The sequence below is a fragment of the Lotus japonicus genome, chromosome 1, assembly GCF_012489685.1.
Source record: "Lotus japonicus ecotype B-129 chromosome 1, LjGifu_v1.2".
Lineage (NCBI taxonomy): Eukaryota > Viridiplantae > Streptophyta > Magnoliopsida > Fabales > Fabaceae > Lotus > Lotus japonicus.
In genome coordinates, this window is record NC_080041.1 from 8,050,514 (window position 1) to 8,064,320 (window position 13,807).

The 13,807-nt window shown below is 37.4% G+C and overlaps 1 protein-coding gene and 1 pseudogene across 1 annotated transcript; both read right to left on the reverse strand.

The window, feature by feature from the left end:
- Positions 1-178: 178 nt before the first annotated feature.
- Positions 179-1,658, reverse strand: LOC130731571 (protein ALP1-like; annotated as a pseudogene).
- Positions 1,659-10,113: 8,455 nt separating this feature from the next.
- Positions 10,114-12,332, reverse strand: LOC130733385 (F-box/WD-40 repeat-containing protein At5g21040). Its single transcript, XM_057585541.1, has one exon. The coding sequence runs from the start codon at positions 12,004-12,006 to the stop codon at positions 10,273-10,275; it is 1,734 nt and encodes a 577-aa protein (XP_057441524.1). The 5' UTR covers positions 12,007-12,332; the 3' UTR covers positions 10,114-10,272.
- Between the last annotated feature and the right edge of the window lie 1,475 nt (positions 12,333-13,807).

A 13,807-nucleotide genomic window follows, 5' to 3' on the forward strand; every position in this document is an offset into this window, starting at 1 on the left:
CATTAAACTCTTCATCACTCCAAGCCCTACGCTCTACTTTAACTTTTACAGCTTGTTGTGTAACTTCAGATGTCATGTCTGTACAAATAATATAATGCAAAAGACAACTATAAAAAGTAGCAATAAAAAACTGTAGGAAATTTTATATATCCATAGCAAATTGAATGAAAGTTCCATAAAAAAAAATTCCAAATTCAATGAAAACACCATCACTTCAAGGTGTATCAAACAAACTCAACAGACATAAAATCACTACAAGTGGCCTCAAGGATTAACCCAATCATTATACATTTCATTTGCCAAAGCGTCTCTCCATGCAGTCCAAGCTGCACTTGGTTCAATAGTTTCAATGTTATCATGTGGTTGTTCATCTACCTCTTCAGTGGTAGGCATGTTCTCCAACTCTGTTTCTAATGGATCTACAGACATTTCTCTCCTAATAAAATTATGCAATAAGCAACATGCAATAATTATTCGGTTATGAGTTTTAACAGGATAGTAGCTAGGACTTCTGAGAATTGCCCAACGCATCTTCAGCAATCCAAATGTTCTTTCTATCACATTTCTAGCTTGAGCATGTCGCTTGTTGAACAGTTTTCTAGGATTTGTTGGAACACGTTGATGTCTCCACTCACTAAGATGGTATCGACTTCCTCTATAAGGGGCAAGAAACCCTTCTCCATTTGTATACCCACCATCTACCAAGTAGTAGTTTCCTATTTCAATAACAAATAAATTAAATATTTAATTTTATTTTATTAAAATATTGAATTTGAATGCAGTTATTATATTAGTACCTGTAGGAACCTTAAGACCATTTCTCCTATTAACTGCGTCACGCAACACCCTAGCATCTGAAGCTGAACCATCCCAACCTGGTAGCACATATATAAATTGCATGTCTCGTGAGCATACTCCTAAGACATTTGTTGCAATTTCACCTTTCCGACTTCTATATCTTGGTTTATCAACCTCAGAGACATTAATACGAATATAAGTTCCATCTAGTGCCCCCAGACAACCCTAAAATACATAAGGAAACTCCTTTTAATAATGTTAAATCTTGTTATATATGTAGAAAGGATATGATAATTAAAAAGAAAAATATCTCTAATATAATTCATACCTTAAACCATTTCCATCTATTGTCAATGCAATCCTCAGGAATCGGATCTGGTGTTTTAAGTAAATTCTTTTGCAACCTTAAGACAGAACTTAACACTAAATTGAAGTATCTGCTAACAGTTTCCCCAGATCTTTGGAATTTAAATTTTATGACACGATTTTTAGCATGGTGAGCCAATATGTGTAGAAACATCGCAACTTTTTTCTTCTATTGGCACTAACCCATCTTCCTTTAGCCTACCCTGAACTTGTAGAAGAGAACACAACACACGAAATGTGTTGGTATCCATCCGTAGCTGTTCCACACAAGTAACATCATCATTTATTAGCCTACTCATGAATGACACTCTTGATTCTTCTCTTACCCTTGGTATTGTATGTCTCTCTTGGAGCCTCTCATATTGCCTTTTAGCCACCTGACATAATTGTAGGTATGATAGAATACATACAATCGTCTTCTCCAAAAAAGCTTGTTCCATTATCAAACAAGTTGACAAGGCATTGAGAAGCTCACTTATACTGTTAAGCCACTCATTAGGGTCATTTAACCACTGATTTGGACCAGAACCTTTACTAGGATCCATTTCACCTAAAATTTAAAAAACTATCTAAAAAGCTATATACATAAACAATTTTGATTCTATACAAGTTATTCAATAGGGTGATACTTTAATCAATATATAGAATCAAATTTTTATCATACTTGTCAAAGTACTTTATAGATTTGAACTACAAATACTTTAATTCAAAAATAATTTAACAATCTAAATCGCAACTTAGGTTTTTATAAGAAAAAACATATATTAAATTTTCTCATGCCACACCTCCCTAAACATAACTGATCAAAACAAATAGGATAAAGCAGAGTTAACTCTTAACTTTTAAACTTAAATGATTAAAATTTACTAATAAAACAAAGAGTTAACTGATTAAAATTCCTTATTAACCTTTCTTTCTTCTGAGTGGACAACACAAGCAACTACAAACTCTTAATTTTGTTCTAGGTATATTTTGGTAAAAATATAACACAATATAACAACAATTGCAGAGACACAGTACAAAAAACAAGCATACACTTCAAAACAATTGCAAAAACATAACACCCCACACAAGACACAAAAGCCTCCAATAAAACATATCACCCCTTCCCCCCCAGCACGCACGAACCACCCATCTCACACCAATTGACAACCCAAACAAAGACTAGTAAACTCAACAACCAGTAAAACCAACTAACTTAGATTATTTGAGGTAGATTTGTACAGTGGACACTTTCTCTTTTCATTTTAATCTGACTTTGAGTGAAGTAGTTAACATGTTTTAGTCAAATTTCAATGAATTGATATTGTCAAGTTTTAGGCCAAAAGTACTATAGATATAAGTCATATAACAGACGCAAATTTCAATGAATTATCCTCATACTAAATTGACAAAATAAACTGCATAAACACACAAATCCCACCTGCATAAACACAGCACAAATGACATAAACTGATTTAAGCCAGACAATTCTAATCACCATACACCCACATAGATTCCCCTCTATGAAGACAATATCAACCACATATGAATTGGACATAGGCACCCCACTGCCCCCTCGATGCACAGAGGCATCACAACATATGAATTTTACCCAACAAAATCCCACACAAAGAAACTACTCAAACAATTTTCAATATAAGAAAATTAACAATTTTCATAACAAGGATGATGTAAACGATGAAAGAAAACAGAAGAGATTATAAGGTGAGAAATTGTAAAATATCCATGGAGAAAAATAACTTACTTGATAATGGAGGAGAAAGAAGAGGAAGAAGATGAATCAAGTCGTCAAAGAGAGGAAGCTAGAAGAGGAACGTGACAAAAGCCAGAAGAGGAACGTCGATGGAGAACATGATGAGTGATTACGAGATGAATGGGGCTAGGGTAGGGTTGGAATATTTTTAAGTAGCTAATACATCAAAACTTATCAGACCTTATCCTCCCTTTAGATGATGGATTAAATTATCCATCATTTTGATGTATTAGAAAGATTGATGGATAAAATAATCCAATACGATGTAAGCACCAAACACTTGATAAGCTCATAACGTATTGTATTAGCTTATACAATCAGGCCTAATACGGTGCACCAAACGGACTCAAATAAATCTCAAATCATATCAACGTCAATTCACTTCTAACGATCAACGTGCCCAATGGTCCCAAGAACGCACGAATTAAGTGTTTTGTTAGAAAATTTTATTAGCTTTTGTAAGTGTAATCTAAAAGGGATCAAAAATTGCTAATTAAATTCCAGTAATTGAATAGGATGATAAAATTTGTGATGGACCGGCAAAAAATGTTGTTGATCTACTAAACAGTTTTTTTAGGCTTAGGCCCACAACATTACTAAAGAGTTTGAAGACTTTAAGAAGCCCAAAGAGATGATTTTAGAAAGTTTGAATTATTGGAAGCTTAAAAAAAGTTGTCCTTTGCAATTTTCATGAAAGGTGAGTAACTAGCATGAAAGTGTGTTGGGTTGTCTATAAGTGAAAGATCATGTTGACCAAAAAAAAGTGAAAGATCATTTTTTACCATTTCAAATTACAAATTTATCCTTACACTAATTTTAAATGTCAATTATGTCATTAGTATTATCTTCGTCTTTTACTTATTTACCCTCTTTTTTACCTACAAAGGAAAACAGCAAGCTCCACCAATAACCACCAGTACAGCCACCGTAACTGAACATCTGCTCCATAGAACCACCACCAGTATTGGAACAAGTCCTCCCTGGTGTGGATTCTTTGTGTAGAGATGACTTCTCTTCTAATTTTGTTTTTTGGGTATCAATCTCAGCTAAGCACTGCAATTTGTTCAATGTCGTTTTCTCCTTTCCTTACGTTTTGTATTGTGTATTCTCTGAAATTATGTTTTGCTCGATGAAGCCTATATTTCCTCTAGGTTGTGTTTTCTTGATTTCCTCTTTTCGGTGAGTACTTCTAAATCTTTTGATCTATATTTACCAAAATGTGTATGACATAGCCTTGAGCCCTTGACTAAATTTTAAAATAGTTTATGCTTCATGAGTTTTTCTTGCAACTAAATCAGTCCAATTATCATAAACATCTACAAATTCAATATTAAACCTTGATAAAGTAAAATTTTAATGCATAAGCTAACTATGACATTAAATATTCTTAAGGAGCACATTCTTCGCACATTCTCTGCACGAGACCTATATCATAATCTTCATACCCTTAGATTGCTAGTTTTATGTGTTGGTTCCCATAAGACAAATTCTTTATCACAACATGTCAAGAAACAAGAAATCAAGGTACAACTCATTACTAAGTAAACAACCTTTTTCGTATCACTTGCTGATTATAACAAACGCACATAAGAGATATGACGGTCAAAACAATTTGAAAATGATCATAATTTCTAAATAAAAATGGAAACAATTATGTTTGTGTGATGTGCTGATTCTATACTTAAACTATTAACATTTCACCTAAGGAAATCTCATTGCAATGCAAGTGTGATGTACTCATCCCCTTAACATATAAGTTTCCCTCATAACTTCTCTCTCCTTCCATTTCAAAAAAAGCTCTTCCTTCTTCCAGGTCTTCCCGGTACCACTACCACCTCCGCCAAATGTATATGGGAGTCGTCACCCCCGCCATAGAGCCGCATGTTCTCTTCTCATCTGCAGAGACCGATAACTTCCTACCACCACCCCCCGATTTCCCTGATTACTTCCTACCAGTCTACCACCATCGCCACCAGCACCCGATTACTTTCTACCACCGCCACCACCACCACCTTATACCTTGATTACTTCCTACCCCACCACCGCCCGATTACTCCGATTTCTTCCTACCACCGCCACCACTACTGATGGAGCCACCCATTGTGCCCCACTATGGACCGACACCACTAGTTCTCAATGATAGCTTCTAGAACCAGCTCAGGGGCTGGTTGATTGTGGTGTCGATTATTGTGGCATCGCAGGTTTTTTCTTGACCATGAGGACACTCTTCAGCCGTAAGGCCACCGCCGGAGCAAGTGGATATTGATTTGGAGGGGATTGTAGGACTATAGTATAGTATTTAGGTTGAAGGAGTTATATAGAGTATAGCGAATTGAGAAAAGGTAGAGTTGAACAATTTGATTATTTATTATTATTATATGTACTTACTTGAAAAGGCTTACATGCTTTTATTATTTGACATGTGGACCCTACAAAAAAAATTCCGCGATGAAAATGAGCAGTGATACCAAGAATAGTGCTGGGGTTCCCGCCTTTATGGGTTAATCTTATCATGAATTGTGTTTCTTCTGTTAATTTTTCAATTATGCTAAATGGGAACTCACAACCGACTTTCGCACCTCATCGGGGTTTGCGACAATGAGACCCATTGTCTCCTTATTGTTTATTCTTTGTGGTAAAGCTTTTTCCGCATTGATTCAAAAATCAATGGCGTCTTCATTATTGCATGGAATCAAAATTGCAAGATCTGCACCAGTAATTTCTCACCTTTTGTTTGCAGATGACAGCGTTCTCTTTGCTCGAGCAAATGTTCAGGAAGCAAATTGTGTAAAAGCAATTCTTGCAACCTATGAACAGGCTTCTGGGCAGATGATCAATCTGGACAAGTCAATGCTTTCGGTAAGCCGCAATGTACCGGAGAATTGTTTTCATGAGCTGAAAGAGCTTTTAGATGTTAAGGCAGTGGAAAGCTATGACAGGTACTTAGGACTTCCAACCATCATTGGAAGGTCTAAAACCCAGGTGTTCATATTTGTCAGGGATCGTGTGTGGAAGAAACTAAAGGGGTGGAAAGAAAAAACTTTGTCCTGTGCTGGCAGAGAGGTATTAATTAAATCTGTAGCTCAGGCATTTCCTTCTTATGTTATGTCATGTTTCATATTGCCTGATGGTCTTTGTGAGGAAATAGAGGGAATGATTGCTCGGTTTTTTTGGGGAGGTGATGCATCCCGGCGTGGTTTACACTGGTTGAGTTAGAAAAAGCTTTGCCGGCCCAAACTTAGTGGGGGTCTCGACTTTATAAATTTTAAGCATTTTAATTTGGCCTTTGTGGCAAAAAATTGGTGGTGTATTCACACATCGCCGGATTCTCTATTGGCTCGTGTTTTTAAGGCTGTCTGTTTTTCAAGTGGCTCCATTGTCGGAGCAAAGCGAGGTTATAGACCAAGCTATGCTTGGACTAGTATTTTAAAGAGCTCTTGGATGTTTGGACAAGGTGGATGTTGGCGAGTGGGTAAATGTACTAGGGTTCGTATTTGGGATGATCAATGGCTCCCTCATGGGGCGCCTATTAATTGTCGCCAAGAGGTAGTTGAGGAACTTGGGCTCAAGATGGTGGCTGATTTACTTCTACCTTCGGGGAAGTGGAACAAGCCTTTGATTGAGTGGACTTTTAGTCCCGCAACAGCTGAAAAAATACTTGTTGTCCCCTTCCCTTTAACACCTATGGAGCATTGTCTTTTTCGGTTGGGAGCTAATGATGGAATTTACTGTGCCGAATCGGGTTATTTGTTTTTGCAACAGGTGGAAGGACAAGAGGTGGCCTCCTCTTCAACGGCGTTGTTGATGGAGGAAGCTTTGTGGAAAAAATTTTGGAAGGCTCCTTCTCTTCCAAGATGCAAGGAGCTCTCTTGGAGGCTTTTCAATGGAGTTGTCCCCGTTCGCATGAAGCTTCGCCAAAGAGTTGTCGATGTCGATTCGGGCTGTCCTGTTTGTGGCTTAGAGGAGGAGTCCATTAATCATTTACTCATGAGATGCGAGGTGGTGAAAGCTTGCTGGTTTGGGTCGAGTTTGGGCATCCGAGTGAATTCACAACAATATTTTCCAGTTTTCTTGCACCAGCTCTTACGCGACTTGAATGAGGAAGGGGTGGGGGAGGGGCAAGGCTTGTTGTATGCAGTTTGGGAGGCAAGAAACAGAGCTGTGTTTGATGAACGCCGTGTTGAGTGGCAAACGGTGCTAGCCCGCATGGTGGCGATGCGCCTTCCCGAGGAGGAGACGGAGAGGACACGAGCTGCGGTGGTGGCGGGTAAGTGGACAAGACCAGCTAGAGGAAGAATTAAAATTAACGTTGATGCATCAGTTGGGATGGACAAACTTGCAGGTTTTGGGATGGTGGCAAGAGACTCAAATGGTGAAATAATGGCTTTTGCTTCAAAAATTCCCACTATGGTTCTTTCCCGACGGTTGGAGAAGCACTCTCGCTTCGTTGGGCTATGGATTTGACAATACAGTTGGGATTCCGGAGAGTTGTGTTTGAGACGGATTGTCTTCCTTCATTCCAAGCCTAGAAGAAGGCGTCGGGTGGCTCTTATCTTTTTACTGTTATTCAGGATTGCTTTCATTTTTGTAATTTTTTCGACTTTGTTGATCTTTCTTTTGTTCGCCGTAAAGGCAATTGCGCGGCTGACTTTTTAGCGCGGAACGCTTCTACCTTAACCAATGAGGTTTGGGTTGAGGATGGTCCGTCGGGTTTATTTCCGTTGTTGTTGGATGACATTTTGGCTTCTAGACCAACTTGATTTATATGAGTTTATGTTTCTTTAAAAAAAAAAGATACCAAGAATAGTGCTATAGAGCACGACACAATATGCACAACAAATGCACGGGTAGTTGCTTTAGACCTTGAAAATAACATATCAAATATTTAAAGAATCTAAATAATAATAAAATGATTATTATTATTTGTTTGATTTAAAATGATTTCTTATATCGCATTTTTATTTCTTATAATCAACCCACATAGATGATCCACGTAGAGTTCTCACAATCTCACATATGTTTTGATCCCTAAAAATTCCTTTCCATATGTTTGGTAGGAGGGGAATGGAGGGAAGGGAAGGGGAGGGGAGGAGTTTTTTAAAACTTAAGTTGTTTGATTCACTTATTAGGAGGGGATGGGAGGGGAATGGAGGGGACAAAATTCCCTCATAACTCAATTTTATGTCCCCTCCAAAAGTGGGGGATTGGGAGGGGAAATAATTACCTGTACAAAAATATCCTTATATAATATTAGAATTTCAAGTTTATTCTGCATTTATTCTCCCTAAGGTAGTTCCTCTTCGTCAAAACGTTCTTCCTCTTTCTCATCTTTCTCTTCTTCTCATCCTCCTCCCACCATCATTTCTTGTAACATCTCATTTTCACCTACTAAATTGAAAGAATTAATGATTGAACGTTACTAATATTATTGTTATTATCATTATCATTGTTGCTTAATGATTGAGTGTGTGTTATGGTTGTATTAATGTATTTAATAAATTAAATATAGAAGATAAAATTTTATTTGAGACCGTATCAACCAATACATGAAGATTAGAGTATAAAAACATATTTGTGAGTGATTATAAAAATTAAATCAAAATAATTAGTATGATAATCTTCACAAAAATTATGATTTTATGCGAAATCAGAATTCTAAACTAACTAAATTGTCTCTTAATATGGGGTTAAATGTCATATTAGTCCCTGTGTTTGTAAAAGTGTTTGATTTTGGTCCCTTAGTCAAAAAATGACGATTAGTGGCGGTTTTTTTTTACAGTTAGTGGCGGTTTATAATACAGTTATTGGCGGTTTTTTTACTGAGGGACCAAAATCAAACGCTTTTACAAACACAGGGACTAATATGATCTTTAACCCTTAATTTTTTTATAACCTCTTTAAAAATAGGATAATTAACTTTTGGCATCAAGAATCACTCAAGGGTGACCACCAAAGCTCCGCTCTCCGGCGAGTATCAAAATAAAATTGGCTACGATTGTAGGAATGTGGACCAAATTATTTTTCGGGAATGGGCTACAATCAAATTTCCTTACAAAGATAGGAATTGTTTTGATGATTAGGCTATTTTCTAAAATTTAATTATTTTGTTTCGAGTCCTATTATATTTAAGTAACATTAGAAATTTCTTAGTCATAATGTCTTGGCATAGTTCTTTAGACCTTAGTCCTTAAAACAAGGGATTGGAGATTTGAATCTCAAATTTTATGAATGAAAAAGCTCATTAGTCAATCTTACCATTTAGTTGGCTAGCTGTGAGACGAAGGATTAATATCTTAACTACTATTCATTGTGGGATACCATGGTCAACATCAAATAAATGATGTCACATTCATAACAAATTAAATCACCGTGATTAGTTCTGCAGCCCACAAAATGTATAGCTTCTAAAGTAAGAATGTCAAAATTATCCACACCCGCGAATAAAAAATCATTATGGATAAACTATTTGTATCTACGAGTATCCATGGATTTATTTAATTGAGATTTTCATTATCCAAATACTAATGGGACGAGCACGGATGTTCAGCTATCCATACCCATGAATATCCACCGATATATAAATACTAAAATATCCCAATATATGTGGAAGAGATGTAATTGAATCCAAATATCTATTTTTTTTTGGGTCAAAGTTAATGACTTTTGCTTGGGCCTTGGGTGTGGTTCTCATCCAAGTAAACTTATACAATAGTAATGGTAAAAATGAGCCCTTAGATCCAAAAAGTGGAGAGAGAAAAAAAAGTATTCGCCCTTCACACATGGACCTGCGAGTCTAATTTTAATTTAACTTTCAAATATTATTTTCATTTGAACAAATATTTGTGAATCCAAACATATCCAGGGGTGCCATAGATATCCACGAATCTTCTAAAAACCATTTAAAACTCACTTAATGAATATTCATGTGGGTATAAAACGGGTACATATACATATTTTTTACCCACAGAATGGGTGGTGGATATATACTGCCCATGCCCATGCCCATGCCCATGCCCACCCGTACCCTTGACATATCCATATTCTAAACTTATCTGACTTTAAACTATGTGATCATGCAACATAATGCGCATATAGCATTCTAGTCAAAATGGTAAATCTTAACAACTACACAAAATAAAATTCGCATTGTTTACTACTACTACTGTAAAGCAATTACAAGTGAGAACATTCACTGAAGAAGAAACTAAAGTTTGTCAGTTTACCTGTTTAAAACTGAAATATTGTATACATAAATTTGATAAAAATATATTAATATAATAAAACATTAAAACCACTGATAATAGGTGCTTAAAAGCAAACGATATAAATTACACCAGTCACCAGACTCACCACTAGGCCTTCAGCTTCCCACTCATGCCACGTTTATTGGGCCAAATACAACTCCCAGAATTCTTCTTGACTGCTGCAACTGAGCATTGATCGGTCCGACCACCTTTACTGCTTATCTCTGTTTGGAGCTTCCGCCGCCTCATTCTGTTCTCTAGCCGTATTCCTCTTAATGCGCGGACTCTACGCTCAATCTCCAAAGCTTCTGTGAAATTCCAGATCCTCACGACACCCTCTTCACCTCCACAGACAATTCGATCAGCTCCTATATTAACAGAGTAAAGATTGCTCTTAAATCCATGCAGCATCCTCTGCGGAGGCTCTACTATGGCTTCACTCAAATACTTCACCTTTGTAGCTCTCTTCCTTAAAGCGCGCTTACTAGTCCGCAGCAGTTTTCTCACGTCAATGAGCGCTAGCTTGCCATCACTTGATGCAGAAACAAGCCACGGAAACTCAAAAGCAAGGGAATGCACAGGACCTGAGTGAGGAATCCAAGCAGCAACATGCCAAGCTCCAGTCTCGTTGCTGTCACTCACAATTTCATACATGTGTATGGCGCCATCTTCACCTCCAGTGAAAAGAAAGTCCCCTGTATGGCTTCGAGCTAAAGCATAAGTGTTACCAGCATGAGCATCGTGAATTATGGTCAGCAGAACACCACTATGAGTATCCCAAACATACACATCTGAACCTGATGTGCTTGCAACTGTGGTATCATGAGGGACAAGTCCATAGACCCAATCACTGTGCCTCAGCACCACAGTACACTTCATTGAATGCCGATCCCACACTCGAACAGTCGTGTCCCATGAACCACTATAAATCCTTGTCAAATCCAAAGCAAGTGAAGTTACCGGACCTTCATGTCCCCAAAGCCGAACCTCAGTATTCTGGTTTTGTGATGAGACTTTAAGTTCAAACAGATGGGGCAGTCCTTCAACAGCCCTCCAGCAATGAATGAATCCATCAGTGCCGCCGGCAACCAGCAGTCTTCGATCTGCTGCGACGGCACGAATGGTGCAGCCTAGTGGTCTTGACGATGCAATTGACAACCCATCCTCCATGTCCCACATCCTCACAACAGAGTCATACCCAGAAGTAAATATGAGCTTTGCAGAAGCCAGCAAGAAAACAGTCTTAACAGCTTCAGTGTGGCCATACAACACATCCATACTATACCGCCCCATAAACGTCTTACTCCTAAACTCCCTTTCCACGAAAATTTCCTTCCATGACTTATCATCATCAACTGCAGACTCAGAATCCAGCACAACTGGAGCTGCTGGAAGCCCCCACCTCTCACAGTAGAATTCCTTCCAAGCATGATGCTCAGACGCAAGACCACGAAGAATCGTCGACACACACGAAACAATGCCAAGATCTTTCGGGTCAAGGCAATTGAGAATCTCAGATATCAGTGCCGGCGGAAGATCAGTGATGGACCGACAAGACGCAAATACCACCTCATCACCAGGAACTGATGACTGGTTCAAATCACTACTAGCAGGGGCTTTGTTTCCTTTCTTAGAACTATGAAATTTTGATGCACCTGCACCTGCACCCTTCAAGCTCTCACCTTTCCTAGACTCACGTTTGGTATTCAGAACAGGATTGCCAATTGCAATATTGGGTTTTGAACTAAGCTGATTTGGTTCAACTATCCCTATGCCAGGATTTTCCACAAAATTGACCAAATTTTGAGAAACCTTGGTACTCAGTGGGCACTCAAATGCCATAAAAAATTGGGATACTATGATATGAGACAAAAGGGTTGAAGAATCAAACCCCAGAAACGTTAGAAATTGAAAAATTCCCAAAAAGCGAAAACAATGAATAGGGGAAAAATTGAAACCCTAATTGGGGAGAAGAGTGAAATTAACCCTAATTGACGAAAGAATCATAATAGAAGAAGAAAAATTGAAGGTTTGATGAAAGGGTGAGAGAGATTGAGATTGGAATATACCTTGAATGAGAATGAATGAATTGTGGAGAGAAACGAACGAAGTGAAAGAGGAATAGAGGGTTTGTTTGTATTGAAGAAAAGGGGATTAGGGTAACAACTTTATGGGGCTAGGCTTTGAAGACGGGTAATCAAAGATCCAATGAATAAATAAATCAAAATAAAATTTTAATATTTGTAAAACTTTTTTTTTCTGCATCCGAAAATATTAGTAGTGCAGAATTAATTCAAAATTCACCAAAAACTGAATTGGTTCAAAATTATTTTGAACATTTGATAAATGTGTCAAAAATTACTAAGTACAAAAAAATTATTTGTGTAGTAATTGTGTTTTATCGTACTTTGAGTTCTGTGATTTTACGAGTGTTTATGGGCTGAGTTGGTCTAAATTTTGGGTAAAATAAATTTTGAACCAATCAAATTTAATTATTTTGGTTTAGTTAGGTTGTTGAATTTTTTTAAGCTAATTTGAATCAATTTAATCTTGACTTTGACAATGTATGCTCATTCCTATCTTATAAGTTATAACTGTGTTGGAATTGTTATGAATTATGATTCTCTCTAAATCACATAGGGTTCACTTTTTCGTTTTCAATGTATTTTCATAGGCAACGGTCAAAAAAACTAATCTCCTCAGCGTTCGGAGATACATTAAATGGATAGATCTCTCCCAACAAATTATATTATGCATAAGCATAGCTCAATGATTGAACCCTGAACTAGATGCTTAATGAGTCTTATTATTTAAAAGGTGTGCTAGATCTTATTAGTACCTATAGTTCACTTTGTAAACAAAAGTGAATGCATCTTCACATGTCTTAAATATTTCATTGCTAATAAAATGAACATGAGTTCAATTGTAATGCACTATCATGAAGGAGGAACCATTACATCCATTTGAATTTTATTTAGAAAGAACAATTGTATTCTTTAATCTGACATAATTTAATAGCATGTTTGTGCAACCGAAGTTTACGCGAGCGCCGGTGGTGGAGAGCTCTTACTGGAAAGGGAGTCGATTATTGGATGCGGGCATGGTTGGAGAAGGACTGGACTGTAACCATCACTCACATATTGTGGGAGAAGAATAATGCAACGGATTTCCTTGCTAGGCTGGCTTCTCGGGGAGGGGTCGCACACTGAACATGGGGGCAACCATTGTCTTCCATTTATCAATACATGTATTTGGACGCGTATGCGTGCTAGTTTGTTTGTTATTTTCCTCCTTATAAAAAAAAACCTTTAATCCTATAATGTTTGTGCATTGTGACCATAAAACATTTTACACGTTTATTTGATAATTAAATGCTACACATTCTGTTCCGTACTAGGGTAAGCTTACGTAAGAGAAAGACAAAAAGTAAACCCTAGCAGAGCACTAAAATAGCAAAACTACCATAAAAGGAATATCCTCATTAATGCTGAAAAAGTTGGTTTTGTACAAGTGGGTGACCTCCCCTTTTATAGAGGGGGTGGTCATGATATGGATCTTTCCTATATTTGGGCCTGACAATCAGGGCCCAAATCCCGGTACATATAAGACAAATCCAAAGGAATCTTCCAGCTGGCTTGTGGGT